Source organism: Hipposideros armiger, unplaced genomic scaffold (assembly GCF_001890085.2).
Source record: "Hipposideros armiger isolate ML-2016 unplaced genomic scaffold, ASM189008v1 scaffold_562, whole genome shotgun sequence".
In the NCBI taxonomy this organism is placed as follows: domain Eukaryota; kingdom Metazoa; phylum Chordata; class Mammalia; order Chiroptera; family Hipposideridae; genus Hipposideros; species Hipposideros armiger.
Genome location: NW_017731912.1, coordinates 127,926 through 148,137, shown reverse-complemented (window position 1 = coordinate 148,137; position 20,212 = coordinate 127,926). Strand labels below are relative to the sequence as shown.

The following is a 20,212-nucleotide window of genomic DNA, read 5'->3' as shown; positions in this document are numbered from 1 at the left end:
GTGAAATGTCCTCACCCATGCAGCCCTGTCCCTTTCCCCACTGACCTTGACCAACCTATGCAAGTGTTGACTCTAGACATCCTTGTCACTTAGTCTAGACCAGGGTTCAGCAAACTTTTGAGATGGAAGAGCCGCCAGGGGTCAGCAAACTGCAGCTCACGAGCCACATGCAGCTCTTTGGGAGCATATATGTGGCTCTGAAGTAAAATTGAAAATGAAAATAAAATTATCATAGTTTCATTCATAAAAATTTTAAAGGATATTATTCACATAATCATGATTATGAAAAAATATGTTTATGGCTCTTGAATAATTTTTAAATTGTTGTGAGGGACAGGATTGTCTCTTCCAGGGGTGAGCAAACTTTTGAGACAGAAAGTACCCAAAGAGCCGCATGTGGCTCGCGAGCCGCAGTTTGCCGGCCCCTGGTCTAGACTCTTCACTAAAGCGGAGGTCTGGGGCCACTGACAACCCAGGAAAGTCCCCTGATCCAAGGCTCATTCATTAAAGCTTTTGGCTCCATTGTGGGACACATCACCCCAGAGCCACCCCAAAGTAGCAAAGTAGGCTGAGGTGCCCAATGGCACAGGTCGGTAGTGGTAAGGTCTGCACACTCAGTTACTATTGAAATGGATTCTGGGGTTGCAAGGCCACCTAAAATCGCCCCTTTACCCCTCAGTATTAGATGCTGTTCCCAGTGCACGAGTCTCGTCTCTTCTTTCTTCACAGCTACCTTTTCTTAGAAATGCAGTTGCTCTTCCCTGTCACTAGGTACCTGTCAGGTCTACCCCAGTCAGCCCCCACATGTGAGTTTGATTTTGTATGGACATAGAAGGTACTGAGACATGAATTCCTTTTTCCCCAGGCAGTCTCTGCTTTATATACTAATGAATGCTTCCTTTCCCTAGCTGCCCTTCAGCTATATGTCTCTGGAAGCATGGAGGAAAGCTTGCAGAGTTCTAACCTGAATCAAGATCTTGGTTCTGTAAAAATATCTATTTTTTATTCACAGCTAGCTCCCTGTTACCCGTAAGTCCCCACCCAAGTCTCAGTCTTCTCTGGGGCATTTGTATGTGTATCTGTCCATTCCTATAACTTTAGACCATTCATGCAGCATTCCCAGAACATAGGCAGGGTGTCCACCCCAAACGTAAATCTCTGAAATCCGAAAACAACCAACTGATGGTTGCCAGGGGAGAAGGGTGTTGGGAGGGGGGTCTGGGTGAAAAAGGTAAAGGGATTAGGAAGTAGAAATTGACAGTTACAACATAGTCAAGGGGATGTAAAGTACAGCACAGAGAATATAGTCAATAATATTGTAGTAACTATGTATGGTGTCCAGGGACTAGACTTATTGAGGGGATCACTTCATAATTCTATAACTGCATAACCACTGTGCTGTACACCTGAAACTAATATATGAGTATTATTGAATGTCAATTGTAATTGAAAAATTGAAAAAATTTTTTAAAAACAGCAACAAAAACAGCCAGCTGCTCCTAAATGGAAGTTTATTAAAATAAAACATTAGAGCCCCACTTCAAGGGGTGTCCCACTACACAAAGAAAGGCAGAAATGAAATACCTGGTCAGATTCAGCACATTTTAAGCTTTTTCTTTTAAATTTCCAGACTCTGGTGTAACCCCACCTACCACCAGCATCCTGGTTGAATAAATATCCTTACCTTTATTGTCATTCATGCTCAGAAGAGAGTGTGATAAATCTCTTTCCCTTTGAACTTGAAGATTCATTGTACATGATCTTATGTAGTCATGGCATCTCTAATCTCTGTGAGTGAGATTGTGATACTCGGTGAAGAAATCCAGCAAACCTTTAGCTCTGTGAGCCTAAATAAAGCATAGGGGACAAGGATGCGGTCAACATTCGGCTGGGGTTGAAACCATGAGAATCAGTGAGAGAATCCATCAACAGTCTAGAGTGAGATGACCCATAAGATACATAGAGAACCCCGTGGAACACCAAGATAATGTGTCTGATGAAAGAAGAGAACCTTTTCAGGAAACAGAAGGAACATTTAGAAAAATAGGAAGAAAACCAATAAAGTGGAATGTCACCTTGAAAGTAGACACTTTTAACAAGGAGAAAGTCATCAACAGTGACTCATAACCTAATAAGTAAGGATGGAAAAGTATTTGTTGCATTTAGTAATTAGGAGGTCACTAATGATTTCAGTATGAAGAGGTTCACTAGAGTGCAATTGATTGAGGAGTAAATGAGAAGTGAGGAAGTGGAGATGTCCAGTTTACACTTTTAAGAATTTCTTTTTAAGATTAGGGGAGAGAGAGAAATTTGATCATATCTAAAGCAGAGATAGTGGCCAAACAGAAGCTATCAGAGAGGAAAATGCAGGTGACAGAGGGTCTGATTAATGAACACGACTTGGAGGGTTTGGGAGATGATGGTTATAGAATGTAGATAAATAAGCTGATCTCAAAGAGTGGGGAAAACCCCAGGTGTTCTAAGACTAGAGGAAAAAAGGACGATTACAGAGCATTCTACTTTTCTAAGCAAAGCACTAGTAATTTAACCGTAAGTTTCTAAAAAGACGTATTTTCTATCTCGGGAAATAATTAATTAAAAAATGAGTCTTTGTCTTTTTCTTTCATGATCGGTACCATTTTTATTTCTCTGTTGGCTAAGTAAGCACCCTTTTTGTCGTTTCAGAATCAGAAATGTTAAAAAAGTATATAAAGAGAAGTCTGGAAAAGTGGAAGTATTGAAAGGTAAAGAAAAACATTGCATTGTTTTATTGACTTCTTTATTTCAAAAAATGGGGAAAAGTCAATGTGAAAAATTAGAAAATGTAAATAAGCAAAACAGGAAAAGAAAAAAAGAGTACAGTCGAACTCCACCACCTGGAAATTCACCATGATTGAGAACCGAATGTAAAATCCTTCTGAATGTTTCGTGAATCTTTAATCTACAAAAACGGGATCATATGATGAAAAATGCAAATTTGCTTTGTTTTCTAAGATGAATTTGCTATAAGGAATATTATACTTTATTTGCACCATGAAGAAAGAACATCTAGACTTAAAATTGATCAAATTTTTTGTACTAGCCAAGAAATTCACATAGTTTACATGTACTGGTGAGAGTAACTAAAACAAAATAAGTAAGACCATTGACCATGAATTAAATTTCACAAGTCAATTTCCTATGACAAACATATTATAGTTCGTAGTTTTGCATGAACCAACATACTTGATACTAAATATTCTAACTAATATAATTTTCTATAACAAATATTTAAGCACCAAAGTTAGTGGCTACGTTTTATAGAGGACAGCTTGCTTTTCTTAATAGTGATTTTTAAGAAGGAATGTAAATTATTTTACAAGAGACAGAGAAGCCTTAAAAGTTAGAAAAGAAGGTTCCTCCCTAAGGCTGAGTTAGTTCTCTGCCCATTGTGTTTATACTGTGTTTGTTTTCTAGCAAATGTAACATCCTTTAACTCAGTCTTACTTATTCCATTGAGATTAGATCTTTTTTTGAGAAATACATGTATTTCTCTCAGAAGTTTATTCTCACCCCCAGGTTTTTCTCATCAAATACCATGTAGATCAGTGGTCTTCCTTTAATTTTAATTTCTTTAATTGCTTTAACTTTAGCCAAAGATATATATTGAAGTATTTTTAAATTTATTATTTCCATTTCCAGAGCATATTATGGGCTACTTTTGCACTCATCAATATCTGTGAGCATCTTTTTATGTCTAAACGCGTTCAACTTCTGCAAGGATTTCTTCTATTTTTAAAAGTAGTAGCGCCTTAAAAAAATTAGAAGCAGTGACCATCCATGCATAAAAAATACATGAAACAAGGAACTGGAGTTGCCCTTTGAGATGTAGAGTAGGCGATGCACTCTGTCGGCCATCTCCTGTCCATGCAGCGAGTTCCGGTGGCAGCTTTGGGACACCTTTGGGAACATGCCTTTGAAATCCCTTATCGACGGCCTGTTTGTCAAGGGCAACATAGAATTCTGTTGTATGGCTACCACGATGTACTTAACTAGCACACTAGCATATAAAATTTAGTTTGTTTCCAATATTTCCACCACCATAAAAAAACACTATAATGAACCTTCTTGTTTAATCTTTGTAAAGATCATTGTTTCTTGAATATAAATTTCTAGAAGCAGAGTTAATCAAAGGGACCTTATTTTTAAGATTCTCCATTCATATACTTCAAACAATTTCCCTTCAAGATTATAAAAATTCATGCTCCCACAGCAATAATGAATAACAATAGTAATAACAACAAACACGCAATGTTTCTTGAATATACTGGGAACTATGCTAAGTGATTTGCATGGTCTTTTAATCCAATACGATATACAATCTCTCATTTTGCGGATGAGGAAACTGAAGCTTATATTTCTTTTTACCAGTTAATATGGGTCAGTTCCAGGATAATAGCATCACTTTTCCCTTATCCTTGAAAACACATTAGTTTTTTCCCATTTAAAACCAAAAGTAAACATAAAATGTGTTAATGTATTTGTTTATTTTGTATGTGTCCTGTGGTCCATTTTAGGCTTTAATTCTATCCCACTGGTCAGTGCATCCTAGACCCATACATATTATATTAATTATTATAGTTCTGCAGTGTATTTTAATACTGTGTAGCTAAGATTAATTTCACAGTATTCTTTAATTTTCTTAATTATTTGAGTTTATTCTCCAATGATCTTTATAATCTTTTACGTCAAATTGTAAGTGAGGGTTTTAATGGATTGAATTACAATAGAATTTTCTCTTTACATGTAATCATTATTACTAGCACACTTCATAGCTGAGTAAAGCAAACCTTATAGAGTTTAGTTTAGCTGAAATCATCTAGATAAAAATGGATGAACTGGAAATTAGCCTGGCCATTAATTAATTTCAATAATGTTTGAAAGTAGCTCACGAAATTTAATTGAAAAGACCTGATCTTTTTAGATAATATTCATTATAAAAGTCTTAAGAATTTCATCATACTCTGCCCAACAACTTCCCATAATAGAGTTTGATTTTCACTTGGTGGTAAGGCAAACAAACCAAATATAAGAAAAGATTCTTAACTAAATGATTTTTCTACTGACATGTAAATGCAAAAAGTTTATCATGAAAGAATAGAAAAATCGGCATGGGGGAAATATACATTTTTGGAGAATATATTTTAGAAGGTAATTAATGCTATGGAAAATGTTTATCATTTAATATTTGAGGATATAGGTTAGAAAAGAAGAGAGGGTGATCAAAGTTGGTAAATATATATTTACATATTCATATATGCATATACACTAAAGATAAGTGTATTACAGTGTTAATATTTGGAATTATAGTTAATTTTATCTTCTTAAATGACTGTTTAGTTCTCAAATATTTTGCAGTAAGCATGTTATTTTAGCAACCAAAGAAATTAAATATTATATTTTTAAAACTATTAAAGTGTTTCAGAACACACATAAAGTAAATTTTCTTCTGTTTTTAGAACCAGCCCTGTCTAATGCCCTGTTCTATATAATGTTATTATTTTATTCTAAAAACAGGCTTGCTCTTTGACATATATGAAGGTCAAATCACAGCAATTCTGGGTCATAGTGGAGCTGGCAAATCTTCATTACTAAACATCCTTAGTGGGTTGTCTGTTCCAACATCAGGTGAGCAAAAAGAAATTTCTCAGAAGCAAGATGTCTGATAATAGAATGAAGCCATATGTATCCTTTCTCATTTTAAGGTTTAAATTTGACTACTTATGACAAAATAATGTTTACCTAAAGTTATTTATGAGAACAATATGATTTTGAATATATTTGATATTTCCCAAGTTTTTATGAAACTCATTATCTGCATTCCATTGCTATGTGATATTCCATGGGAACTATCCACTACACTGGGCATTTATGGTAAGAACAGTTATCGTCAGTAAATTATGGAGTCATCATTTTAGATGTTTGTATACATATGCCAGTATTTTCCTGAAGAAGATCTCCAAGCATTAATAAAATGTATTGTCTTGCTAAGGTTAAATAATTTTTCACCTCTCACCTTAGGATCGGTTACCATCTACAATAAAAATCTCTATGAAATGCAAGACTTGGAGGAAATCAGGAAGATAACTGGTATTTGTCCTCAGTTCAATGTTCAATTTGACATCCTCACTGTGAAGGAAAACCTCAGGCTGTTTGCTAAAATAAAAGGGCTTCTGCCACAGGAAGTGGGCCCAGAGGTAGGTGGGCCTGCTGGGATCAATGCAGCCGTCAGCCCTTTGCCAAATTAAATCACGACCACAGAATTCCCCTCCGTGATTGACCCATCCTGTTGTGAATAAAATTTAGACATTGAGGTCCTATTAAAAACATCTACTGCTGTAACCATTCAAATTGCCTAATATGAATCATCTTGGATGTTAAGCTTTGCGTATTTTCTTGTGTAGGTACAGAGAATTTTATTGGAGTTGGACATACAAAACATTCAGGATAACCTTGCTGAACATTTAAGTGAAGGACAGAAAAGAAAGCTGACCTTCGGGATAGCCATGTTAGGAGACCCTCAAGTAAGTGCCATGATGCATGGGGAGGAATGCAGATTGAATAGCAGTAAAGAGGCAAGCTTTTCTTTTACCACTAAAAGTAGCAGAGCTTTTTGTAATGCGTCAAGAGAGAATGTGCCATGTTTAACTGAGAATATAAGTCCATTGGACATCACTGGTTAGATGGTTATTGTGATTTTTTTGGCTTTTATTGTTACCCATGCTATCATCTGGAAACAGTTAACGTGGGAGACAGACATATTTTATATGTCTTCGTCCTCTGTAGGTTTTGCTACTGGATGAACCAACTGCTGGACTGGATCCCTTTTCAAGGCATCAAGTATGGAATCTCCTCAAGGAGCGGAAAGCAGACCGTGTGACGCTCTTGAGCACCAATTTCGTGGATGAGGCTGACATCCTAGCTGGTAATTATTGATTTTACCTCAGTATTAGAATAAAGAATTGGGGAAATATTTATTCCCAGGGCAAGAGGCCTTCTCTCAGTGCCTTGTGCCTCTATTACTTAGCCATCTGCGGGGGGTGACAGGAGTCTAGTCCCTCAGCAGAATTCCTCGCCGACTCTTTACTTACTAAATTTTGACATTAATAAAAAATTGTGAGTTGTTTTTTTTTCAGATCAGCTTTTGATTAATTTAAACATCCAAATCTTCTTTAATATATATTTGGTTGAAAACTATCCACTCATTCTTTAGCATTCAGAGTAAAAAAATGTACATGTAATTTCTGAGGGATTTTTTGTTGTTAGTTTGTTTTTGTGTTTAGTAGTGGAGGGCACTAAAATGTCTTGGAATTCATAAACTCATTTTAAATGCATCAATTTTAATGTGTGTTTCAACATTTTAAATGGACATTATATATAACAATGCTCCACCAAACACTTCTCTGGAAACCTGAGCCTTGGCTCATCAGCTGTATTTTCTAGAAAGGGAAGAAATGACCCCTGTTATCCTTTGCTGCTTCTTTCTACTCAGATAGAAAAGTGATCATGTCCAATGGGAGATTGAAGTGTGCAGGCTCTTCTGTGTTTTTGAAGAAAAAATGGGGCCTTGGATATCACTTAAGGTAAAGACATTGGGGATAGATTGGAGATATCTCTATCTATCTATCTACCTATCTATCTATCTATCATCTGTCTATCTTTCAATAAATATTTTTTGAATAGTGATTTATCAAAAAGATAGACAACTATGAGAGAGAATTGGCCTTATGCTAATCTTTGCCAATTTGTATTGATCAATGTTTCCCAAATGCTTTTTTTACATTCCTGCCTCATCGTGATATGCAAAAAATTTGAAATTATAAGCCCAGGCCGAGAGATCACAGCAGGGTTACTTCATGGACCACTTTGCAGGTAGTTGCTTTGTGCAGCCTAAACCTGTACTGTCTTCCCACCCGCCATTTTTCTCAGCTGATCCATATAATCCTGCAACATATTTTCCTTCTCTCATAGGGCACAAAATCAAATAATTTCAGAAGCTAGTATCAAAAATGAGAGTAAATCTGGTGGCAGAGAAGGTGTGTTCAGGCAAAAAGAATTAAAAACAAAAACTCTGGTCAAACAAAACATACGTGTTGGCCAAATTTCCCTATTAGCCGCTCATTTCTGATACTTACACGGTTTGGTGTAGTAACTATTTTCCCTAAGAAGTCTCTTGCCTAATAATCTCACCTTCTTCTGTTTATCTTCCTACTTGATATATAGTTTCAATTCCATTACGTATTTGTTTGTGTATTTGTAGTTGTTCTGAGTTTATACACCTCCTCTGTATAGATCAGATTTTTCAAACTGATGGCATTATTAGTATTATTATTTACTCACTTTGTTTCCTAAAACCAAGTAAATTAGTACTCAAAAGCTATATATTCAATAAAAGCTCTTCTTTTGTGACAGCACTGGAGAAAACACAAATGAATTGTCTTTTCTTTTAAATATTAGTTTGTACAGAAATGAAATGTGTGATCCAGAAAAAATAACATCCTTCATTAATCATCACATCCCTGATGCTAAATTAAAAACAGAAAGCAAAGACAAGCTTGTGTATACTTTGCCTGTGGAAAGGACAAATAAATTTCCAGGTAACTTAAATATGATTACAATGGAATGAAATTTGGGAACAAGTGTTCACATTATCACAACTTTCACTGCTTAATGGAGTTGGATTTTGTGTTATGTTTCGTTCTCTGAGAAGCAGAACTTGAGAGGCAGATTTTCGTAATTGTTTGGTAATTGATGCCTCGAGTCAGCAGTAGGGAATGGGCTCACGAGAGAGGGGCGGGAAGACAGCCCGGGAAGTCTGCATCACTGAGCAGGTTATTGCAATAAGCAATTGAGGTGTGATACCTCTGGGAGAAACATGAATAAATGAGGGGCCCAGAGTTATGTCACCAGACGGGTGAGAAAACTGGGGTGTTTATTTGCCACTCCGTGCCCATCACTGTTTAAGAGATGCTTCCAGGAGCATGAACTTTCTGACCCACCTGGCTTGTGCTCCACATCAGCTGAGCATACTTAAGAGCCCAGAAAAATGCCCTCAGGCAGGTGTTGGGAATAAGCAGATTCCCTGTGCGTAGGTGGGGGCAGGAGAGATGAGAGTGGGGCATAGGTGTCTGTTACAGGTTCCCCTTTATACTTTCATTGAATTGGGGAGGTATGTATTTCACAGAGAAAAGCATAGTTTATTTATCCTACAGAAGAGTTCACTTTGGGTTTCCTGTCTGCTCGGTAGTGATACCAACACAGACTTCATTTCATAAGTAATCCTAATAATCACTAACTGTATAGTGCTTACTATGACTCAGGCCCTATTCCAATGGTTCCATATAGATCAACTCATGTAGTCCTCACATCTGCTCTGTGAGGTGGGCGCTATGATGAAATTCATCTGAGTATTTTCTGATTTAAACAGCTCCCTTTTCATTTAAACATTTAGCTTGTTACAGGCTTAGCTCCCTACAAGCCTGATTTAAACAGGCTCTTTTGAATGATTCAGATGATGATTAGGCAGATACTCGGGAATTCAGATTTAGTCCCACCCCCAAATATGGCAGCTCTCTCTGTCCTTGTAGTAGTGTGGAGGATGGGCTCTACTGTGTTATTCTGTCCTTGGACTAATGTCCAATGAGGCGCGATTAGCCCACCTTCTTTTCTGGTAGGGTAAGGAGAATAGTGAGTTATATGCTGATACCATCACAGGAATATGTCACTTAGCCAGAGTCCCTGGTGTTGATGTGCCAGCCCACAGCAGCCTCCTTACACATAACCAGGCCTCTGCAATGCAGTGACCTTGAAAAGAGCAGCTGCTATGGAGGGATAGGGATAGCATTTGGATTTGGGGGGTTACGTTGTATAGGATGTGACAAATTAAAGGCAGTTAAGTATACAAGCCTTTGCAGTGTGTGTGTGTGTGTGTGTGTGTGTGTGTGTGTGTGTAGAGGAGATTATTGTTTCTTTTTTTTCTGTTGCTTGTCTTTGTTTAATGGGTGACCTTACAGCATTTTTGCCTCCTGTTTGGATGGTCCAGTACATGTAGGAGAAATTGATGATTCACGGGGGAGAGAGAGGGAGAGAGAGAGAGATATGAATTAGAGAGAGTGTGCATATGAGCTCAGATTACTTTGGAAGATCTCAAGATGCCCAAAGGGGATGGAATTCAGAACACAAGTCAAAGAGGTAACTGTTGGTGGGAACAACTACAAATCTTGCACCTCTACAAGAAGGAAGACAGAATCTGGGTAACTCTTTCCAATTGCTCATGTTTCTTCAAGAAGTTTGCAGGAAGTTCATGAGCTGAGACTAGACGATAGAATGCAGACATTTTGAGGATAGAGAGAGAGGTTCAGAGAGGGAGAGCTTTCCAGTGACATTTTTTTGCTTTTGCTTACTGTGGTATCACAAAGACATAATTTTCTGAACAATGTTCTGCATCATCTTTTAAATGTGTTAATTTACTAGGTTAAGCTATCAATGTGGTATTTTTCAAATGTATCCATTCATGTCTGTTGCTTAGTCCTTTTCAGTGACCTTGACAAGGGTTCTGGACAGGGTGTGATGAGTTACGACATTTCCATGTCAAATCTGAATGAAGTCTTCATGAAGCTGGAAGCAAAATCAACTATCGAACAAGGTAAATCCATTCGTATAATTCATATAAAATCAATTTTCCAAATGGCCATGTATCAATTTAGTATTTATATATAATGTCTTACACATGATTCGCATGAAAGAATGTGACTAATTCTGAATTTGACTCTGCTTTTTGGGAAGCGCTGTCATTGTTCCCTAACCTCATAACTAGGACTGCACACAGATCCTTCCTTGGAATGTAGCAGATTTCTCTCCAAAAACTATTTTCTTCCTGTTCCAGCAGCTTCCTCCTCTTCCCAGAGGCTCACTGCTTCTTGGATACTTTGAGGATGTGAAAGGCTGTCAATCAGGGTCTTGAAGTCTGAGCAGACATTTCTTACAAAAATTGCTCTTAGCTTGTTCATATACAAAATTCCAGTAAGGTTTAAATGGGGAAAATGGTTACGATCATCTCCTGTGTGTTTTAATGGGTGATAATAGTAAAAGCTGTCATTTATGGATCGTTTATGCCAGACACTTTGACCAACGCATGAATGTATTGCATTGCCTGCCTACAATAACCATTCCAAAAGGTATCATTGGCACCATTTTATATAGGAGAAAATCAGACCTAAGAGCAGTTTAGTGATTTGCCCCAAATTATATATACCTGTAAATCATATATTTGGAAATCATGTACAGATCCTGTGGTTTCAGAGCTGGTAGTCTTTACCTACCCTTCTAAATTACTGACAGCTTAATAGTAGAGATTTAGGCATCAATGATTGGCCATTCCTATGGAGGAGATTTCTTGAAACCCCTCAGAATATTGTTACACATGGGACTTTCTATGCCATTTCAAAGTCTGGGCATAATGAGATCACCCTTGGCTAAATTCTTCTTTTGGTATGAATTCCGAATACTTTATCACTAAGTTTATTGAATGTGGACATGATAAACATAATTTGTTGCTTATATTGTTTGTTTCATAACCATAAACATTGTAAAACAATTTTTAATATTACGAAAAAAAGAAACTGTGATGACGGCATTAATAATTTGTGTGTGTTTGTGTGCGTGCGTGTGTGTGCGCACGTGTGTGTGTATATGTGTGCGTGTGTGTGGATTTTGAACAAGCAGAGATGAGAAAAGACACAGGAAGCCTGCGTGGCTTGGAGCCGGCTTGCTCTTCCGTCCCTGAAACACGGAAGGCTGTGAGTAACTGGGAACTCTGGAGGATGCAGGCCTGTGCAATAGCATGGCTCCGTTTCTTACAGTTAAAACGTGGAAAGAAAACACTTTTGACCCTGTGAGTATCAGAGCACTGTGGTTTTGTTGAATAGTGAGTTTCAGGAAAGGGTTCAACCAGAAGAGAATTTAGAACTAGAATGTGATACCCAGTGTTCCTCCCAGAGGACGGCTAAAGACAGCATTTGATTGTACTGACTGTGTGAATACCTATATGTTAGCACTTGGTCAGTCTTACACACAGGTCTGTTTGGTTTTCATAGTTTGATAGCCTGATGTTTATGTAGCAGCACCTCTTAGCACTGTGTGGCGTGCTAAGGTATGCCTTTCAAAATTTTAGCACTTAACCATTATGGCTGGTGTGGAGTAGAGTTGGTATGCAAATATTTGTGAAATGTCTGCCGGAATAAATAAAATTGCTATAGATTCATATGGTAATTTTTCTTTATTGGTAGACTATTGGTATTTGGAATCGCCCTGTTCCCTCTGATTGTGGAAACAATATTTGATGCTGTGTTAGTTCAAAGGAGCGATTGGGAATTTAAACCTGGATTGTATTTCCTCTCTCCTGGACAACTTCCCCAAGACTCTCTTACCAGTCTATTGATCATCAATAACACAGGTGAACAGAAAAACAAAATTTAAATCCAGAAATACATTATTTTTATGTAGAGAGAAAAACGCAAATCATAAAAGAAGAAAATGTGTATTGAGACGTCATGTATAGAAAACAGTTTCTGAGAAACTGTGTGCATTGGCCCTGATTTTAGAGATGGTGACGATGGTGGGACACGATAGAAGGATCCTGGGTCACTGTATAACCTGGTAGGGCAGAGCTGCCGAGGTACCTGATGGTCCTGAGCTGTTATGTGAGACAGAAACAAATCTCTGTGTTGACTGAACCACTCGATTGTGAGATCTCTTTGTTACAGCAGCCCAACCTCTACCTTACATATTATACATGCTGATTGACATATACAGATCCAACAGGCTCTAGGAAGATTTCTTAAGGCAATTTGGTACCTGTTATCCTAGATGATGGGTAATTAGTTCTAACTGCTTACACCTACTGCTTATTTAACTTTGAAGAAGCTTTTCTGTGTCTGCCTAAGATGTTAAAAACATATATTCAGAGTAGGAGTCCTCTCTTGAAGAGTTTCCCCACCCACTCCAATTTTCATACACATTTAGGACTCAGGGTTATAGATGTCTGCTCTTTAAACAAAGGTGGACTTTTCATTTCTGTCTCTTCTTCTTTTCCATTTGGGTTTTAGAGACTAAATTTTATTCATTCTAGTACCTTAATACTGAAAGTGCTGTGTGTTTGATTTCCAGATCTAGAATTGTTTCTCTACCTTTCAGATGCTTGTTATTGTGTCATGTATGTGTTTCCATCTCCAGTTCCTCTGAGAACAATACACCTGTGTCAGGCAGTTATCCTTTCTTCTCTGGACTCAGTGGTTAGGTATCCTGTGATCTCAGTTTGGAGCTTCTGTGCCGTCTTGTTCCTTTCTCTCCAAATCTGACAATTGTTGATAAGATGTTCATCTTGAAACTGGAGAACCCCTGTTTGCCTTGGTGAATGTGGGTCACCGTTACGGTATCCTCCCTCGAGTGACTGTGTGGCTACCCCCGGATGCCAGAAAAGCTTATTTTCTACGTGGATGGTCCCTCCCACCTGGTGGGAACCCTGTTTTGTCCAGTGGTTGGCCCCATTTTTCTGATGCCAGAACCTGTCTGTTCCCCGTTGGAACTCCCACATCAAAGTCCAGATGAGCAAAAATGAGAATTCTTTTGCCCCCCACTTTTGCCATTACACCCTGTCCTTTTAGTTGCCTGGTGTTACTGTAGGTCTTGCCACGCTGTTTTCCCCAGATAATGTCTCTTAGAAAGTGAATCTGGGGACTCATATCCTGATGACCACTGTAGCTACCACCTGCTCTGTGGGGAATACTGGGCGGGGCCTGTGGTCACCTGTTCCAGGTGTGGTTGACCAGTTAATGAGCCGGACTGTGGCTTCCCTGCCTCCTTTGCCCTCTTGAATGTGTTCACTCTTGATGTTAGATAGCCTGGAAACTGGCTTTACCCTTACCTGTGTGCTCTAGGCCGTGGGTTTTTCTCAGCTCTCAGTTTCCCTGTCAAACGATCTCATCTGCTTTCTTCTTTAGGAGCAGATCAAACACTTTGTCTGATAGTGGCACTCTTTTCATTCCCTACTTCCTATGGAAAAAATATATTTATGTAATATATGTAATTAATATATATGTAAATATGTAAAATACATTCATGTGTTATACATATACGTACGTAGATTTACTTTTCTGTTATTTAAAAATCAAGGGAGTGAGGGGAGTGTTACTATTGGCCTTTTTAGGCTAGAGAACTTGAAGTACTCCTTATATAATTATTGTATTTCCACAAATTATGGAGTTCAAATGTATTTTTAACCAAGTCATAAAATAGAATTACCTTGTTTTAGTGGTTATATGTTAATTTACATTAAACAGAATTATAAAGCTAATTCATCACAGAGTAAGATTTGATAAATAGAAGATGGTAGAGTGAGTTCTCTTTCATGGGCCAGTATTATTATTGTGATGCCCAAAGAGACATGCCTTCATATAACATAAATGCTGACTTTAAAGTGTGTGTGTGGTTTATTTATAAAAATTGACAGATACGTTCTTGCTTTATATGGCCACTGTTGTTGATTTCATTCTAGAATCAAATATTGAAGATTTTATACAGTCACTGAAGCATCAGAATATACTTTTGGAAATAGATGACTTTAAGAATAGAACCACTGATGACTTGTCATACAATGGAGCTATCATAGTTTCTGGTAAACAAAAGGTGTGTTTGCCTCTTGCTTCTTGTTTTTGCTTTTATGAAAAAAAACCAACAACACATTAATAAAGTGCTACATTTGAACTGTTTTAAAAACCTCAGAAAGTCAACCCAGCTACTATACAGCAACTTGACTCAAAAACATTTTGGGTCATTGTTAAATAATCTATGAAGCTTAAAAAAGTTTTGTAAACTTTTGAATGAGATGACTTTAACATTTGAAAGTAGCTAAATATAATTGCATTATTCAGACTCGATAAAATACTAGAATCTGTAGTTACCAACCACTATCATTATGAATTTAAGGGATCTTATTTATTAATGGCTAGCTATCGAAACAGTCATTTCATATATTGAGAAAATATATTAAATACTGTAATAGCCACCTGAAGTCTCTGAGAAAAATGTTCTCAGCCTACTGTCTTAACATGTTTCAATTTGGATAAAGAGTACAAGCAATAGAGATCCTTCCAGAAGTAAGTCTTTTGAAAATACATCCTAATCATGAGTAAACTCTGAGTATTACATTCCAGGGAAAAGCAAGGATCCAAATTAAGTGAAGCTACCTCTTTATTTCTTGACAGGAAGGAAAAAAACCAAAAGCCTTTGAAGAGGTATCTTTGAATTCAGTTCTATCTAAACTAAATACATCATAAAAAAAAATAATCTCAGTGTGGGAACTACATTGCTCGGCAGGTTGCTTTATAAATAAATAAACATGTAACTTATCTAACATATTTATTCCATGAATTATTGGTAATATTTAAACAATATTGAGCCTTTTGATGACTGCATGAACATTTTCATAAACCTGAAGAACATAAACATTGTCAAAACATGTGTGAAAATGCTTCCCTGGCCATGTAACCACGAATATTTTACGAACCAGATGCTTATCTCCTGTCCAAAAAATCAGGGTTCCTTTGCTTGCTCACTGTAAACTGCAGCATTTCCTGGTTATGGCCATTTTTCAGTTCCATCAATTGAAATTTCCTTATCAGCAAAATGAGAACAAAATGATCTCTATAAAATTACTGTTTCTCATAAATATGTATATTTCTGACTGTGCTATCCACTGTGCTAGGGCCTAATATACGTCATATCATTTAAACTGTACAACAACCCGTTTATTATACTCTTTCACAGATGGGGACACTGAAGCTCGGAAAAGTCAGTTAACTTGGAGACGGTCACATAGCCAGAACGTGTCACTATTGGGATCCTTTATACAAAACCTTTTTCTTTGTTCTTTAATGGTTTAGAATTAGCATTGTTTTATTTGTCTTTGTTTTATTTGAAGGATTATAGATTTTCAGCTGTATGCCATACCAAGAGATTGCACTGTTTTCCTGTTCTTATGAATATTATCAGCAATGGGCTGCTTCGAATGCTTGACAATCATACACAGTATATTCGAACTGAGAGGAGTGTATTGCCTTTCGTAAGTATTTTACTTACTCATTCTGAACAATTAGGAATTTGACAAGCAACGTATGTTTTCCCTCTTTAGCTTTTAAATATTTAAATGATTGTTAATCCTAAAACATGAATGTTGTCCTGCCATTTTAAACAGGTAGAATATGATTTTTTTCTTTATTATTATCAGAGAATTCTTATGGGGGACACTTTTCCATATTATGTCATAGTTTCCTATAGAATCTTCTGAAAAGATACATACTTGATTGCAGGAGTATATTGGAGAGTGATTGTGTGTGTGTGTGTGTGTGTGTGTGTGTATGTGTGTGTGTGTGTGTGTGTGTTCTGAATTGGAAATCTGCTTATAAAGTCTTATAAATCTAACATAATTTGTTAATGGACCCTTCATTGAATAAATGGGTAGTAGACTGACTGATAGGAAGGAGAATTTGCCAGTTCTTGGGCTGTATGCTTTTGATGAATTCTTCACCTACCCATAGCTGCTCTGCATTGCAGGTGTGTCTGATACACACAAGCTACACTTGCAAAATTTCTTTGTTAGCTGTCCGCAGCGTGGATTTAGACAACTGGAAGCAGCGGTAGGAGCCAGGAGAACAGAAGGATCCCACACCCGGGCCTCAGTCACCGCATTTCCTTCCTTTGTCCCTCCAACCCAGAAGTGACAGTAGCTTCTCACTCCCTCATCCTTGGCTTTTCTGCTCTTTCCCCCATGTAACCACTGCAGGATTAATTTCAGTCTATCTTAAACCTGAAGGTGGTTATGGATTTCTGGTCAGAGCCTGATTGATATCCAAGAGGGATCTCTCAAAGCTGACTCCACCTGTTTCAAACCAGGAGGTTGGAAGAGCAAGAAACAGGACTAGAAACGGAGCCTCCAAAAAGAAACACCCATTTTGTGACAAAGGGGTCGAATTCGGTTTTGGCTTTATGGCTTTCGTAGTGCTGGGGATAGACACAGGAGCAGATGGGTGGAATATACTTGAGAGGTGAATGATGGACGTATGCATCTGTGAGCTGACGCCACCACTGACCATGAGAGCAGGGACGATTCCAAAGCAGTGGCATCCAAAGGGAACTCTCGTGTAAGTGGAACCAGCTGGTTGTAGGAAGAGATAGATGTGACCCCCTCTTGGTCCTTTAGTTTCCTCATGTCATTACTTGTTTGTTCCAGATCGAAATGAACCAAGGCCCCATGGTTACACTCTTAGCATCCCCAGTGGCACATACCTTTCTTCTCTCAGCCATCTTTTTTTAAAATTTTTTTTTATTAGCTGAGCCATCCTGCCACCTGTTGGCAGCTCAGCGGCAACTCAGCTCAGGCCAGGCATCGAACCGCTGTTGCTCAGAGCTCGCACTCTTGAGCAAGCTCTTAACCAACTGAGCCACTCGGCCGGCCCTTCTCTCAGCCATTCCTATGAAGACAGTAGTGCATTCCCCTGGTGAAAACTTGATATCCCCAAAGCCCTCAGTCAAGTTAGAGAATTGTGGAATTATTTAGAGACAGGCTACTGCACAGGCAGTGGTCCTGTACCCAATCTGAGCAGAAGCCCAGCCTCAGGCAGACACTGATTTGGGGATGGTGATTTGCAGTACGTGTCCTTGAAGATGGGCTCAGTGGCATCGAGTTTTCTTTTTAGGTCTGTGCCTCACAACACGCATCGAGCTGCCCAAATCTTCCCCTACCCATACTAATCGGCTTCCTGAGAAAGATGTGCTGCTCAGGCCCGAATAATCTCTTTCTCTAGGATTATAACTCGTGAATTATTATTTTCCATATTGTAGTTTAAAAAAACCCACCTAATATAAAATTTACCACCTGAAGCACTTTAAGTGAATATTTTAGCCACGTTAAGTATATTCACGTTGTTGTGAAACAGGTCTTCCAAACTTTTTCGTCTTGTCGAACGAAAACTCTATACCCGTTAAATAAGAACTCCTCGTTTCTCCCTTCCCCTCGACCCTGGCAATCAGTATTTTGCTTTCTGTTTCTATGAAATTTGGCGACTTTTGATATCTCATATAGGAACAATCATATAGTGTTTGTTGTTTTGTAACTGACTTTTCCTTGTCATAAAATCCTCAGAGTTTATTCATGTTGTAGCATGCACCAGGATTTTCTTCTTTTTTAAGCCTGAATAGTATTTCATGTATGGATCTACTACCTTTTGTTTATCCATTTACCTGTCCATGGACGCTGGGCTTGCCTCCACCTCTTGGGTATTGTGAATAATGCTGCTATGAACACGTGTACCTCTTTGAGATCTTGCTTCCAATTCTTTTTCATATATTCCCTGAAGTGAGTCCTGAGTTATTTTTTACTTCTTTTTTTTTCCCTAGGAGTTGAAGCCTCGTGTTAAATAATCCGCAATCATTTCTCTCACCCACCTCCATGCGTGGATGTTGATGAAATAGACATACACTTTTATATGTTTCCGCATTTCTAAAACCACATTTCCTTATGGTTATTAGTATTCGTTAACTTTAAAAAAATATTCACTAGTTTAAAGCACCTTTTATATTTGCAGAATTACATTTTATGGACCGGGCTGCCAGAAGGCTACCTCTTCTTACTCTTCGTTTCACGTAGCATTTCTCCCTACATCGCCATGGGAAGTGTCAGCGATTACAAAGTAAGAAAAATGGAGAAAAAGAAAAGAAACTTCAGGGACTTCAGTAATTGTATTGTAAATGCTATGTGTCCAACATGTTCTCCTGTGAGAAACACATTTAAACATATGTTTAATTGAGATAATGTAGTTAAGCATGAGTTCTATCAAGTTAGAAAATTGACTCCTACAAACAATACTTTTTACTTCAAAACTATAGGAAAACTACAATCGTTTTTACAGGGATTCAAGTTAATCTAAACTTTCAAAGGGGAACACTCTAAAACTTTTGATTATATTATTTCCTAACTCCTAGGGAGATATCATTGATGTTGATATTGAAGACCAGATTTGAGACTCGAATGCCCGTTCTACTGTGGGGAATAAATTTTCTTTGTTATATTTGTATTTGGTTATGTCCATTATCTAAGGCAAACAGTTCAATAAGATTTAGATGAGTCATCCTTCACCATTCTGAGCCACAATTCTCCCAGGGCATATTTGGTTGATAGAGAACTTACTGTTTTTCAGGTCACAAAATAATATTTCTTTTGAAGGAGATTAATTCCTTGATAATTATGAGATCTGCATTTCTCTTCATTGTGCATGAGTTGAAGGGGGGTTGTGTATCAAACCTATCAAATAAAACAAGACTCATTTTCAAAATAGTCCATTTTATGGAACTGGCCCTTGAGACCTCAGGTTCCAAAACAGTACATGCATAATTAAAATTAGTAGAAGATTTAAAAATATTAGATTAGGTTTATCTTCAAAATATCTTCTGGTGTGTTTGTTTTAGATTTTAATTGAGTCTCTATATATCCTGTGTTTTTTCATCAGAAGAGAGCTAAGTCCCAGCTATGGATCTCAGGCCTTTTCCCTTCCGCCTATTGGTGTGGACAGGCGCTGGTGGATGTTAACCTCTTCGCTTTTATCCTCCTTTCAACATATTTAATTGCCTACATAATAAACATAGAGTACTTTTATGTAACGAGTCGCATTTTGTTTGCTTTGGTAAGTAACAGTTTACATAGACACTGTCTTAGAAGGTAATTCGTGTTACATTTTAACACTTGCTATTTATATAATCAAGACATTTCCATTTTTACTTTGTCATAAACTAAAACAAAAACATGCCAAATACTTGGGCAATAAAATATGCGAAAAAATATTTATAGTTTAATTTTTCCCTCAGTTCATATTTTATATTTTGACTTTGATATTATTTATATCATCTTCAGGTTGTAATTACGCTTGGTTACGCAGCTTCTCTTGTCTTTTTGACATATGTGATATCATTTATTTTTCGCAAGAGGAGAAAAAATAGTGGCCTTTGGTCATTTTGCTTCTATATTGTAAGTATATATGCAAACATATAAATAGAGAGACTTACTTTTTAAACTTTCACTGTAACATTAAATAGAGTCACTTTTATCTTGAGTAATGGGAGA

The 20,212-nt window shown here is 37.4% G+C and overlaps 1 protein-coding gene across 5 annotated transcripts in view; it reads left to right on the top strand.

The window, feature by feature from the left end:
* The window catches only part of ABCA6 (ATP binding cassette subfamily A member 6), a 58,280-nt gene that overhangs the window by 19,330 nt on the left and 18,738 nt on the right, over nucleotides 1-20,212 (top strand). For all 5 annotated transcript variants that reach the window (XM_019623810.1, XM_019623809.1, XM_019623812.1 and 2 more), the window contains 15 exons: nucleotides 2,686-2,744; nucleotides 5,557-5,667; nucleotides 6,061-6,236; nucleotides 6,444-6,563; nucleotides 6,826-6,964; nucleotides 7,532-7,622; nucleotides 8,497-8,636; nucleotides 10,568-10,684; nucleotides 11,764-11,932; nucleotides 12,327-12,493; nucleotides 14,594-14,724; nucleotides 16,019-16,159; nucleotides 18,681-18,785; nucleotides 19,602-19,775; nucleotides 20,003-20,116. In XM_019623810.1, coding sequence (XP_019479355.1) covers nucleotides 2,686-2,744; nucleotides 5,557-5,667; nucleotides 6,061-6,236; nucleotides 6,444-6,563; nucleotides 6,826-6,964; nucleotides 7,532-7,622; nucleotides 8,497-8,636; nucleotides 10,568-10,684; nucleotides 11,764-11,932; nucleotides 12,327-12,493; nucleotides 14,594-14,724; nucleotides 16,019-16,159; nucleotides 18,681-18,785; nucleotides 19,602-19,775; nucleotides 20,003-20,116 — 1,954 coding nt within the window. The remainder of the gene's footprint in view (nucleotides 1-2,685; nucleotides 2,745-5,556; nucleotides 5,668-6,060; nucleotides 6,237-6,443; nucleotides 6,564-6,825; nucleotides 6,965-7,531; nucleotides 7,623-8,496; nucleotides 8,637-10,567; nucleotides 10,685-11,763; nucleotides 11,933-12,326; nucleotides 12,494-14,593; nucleotides 14,725-16,018; nucleotides 16,160-18,680; nucleotides 18,786-19,601; nucleotides 19,776-20,002; nucleotides 20,117-20,212) is intronic.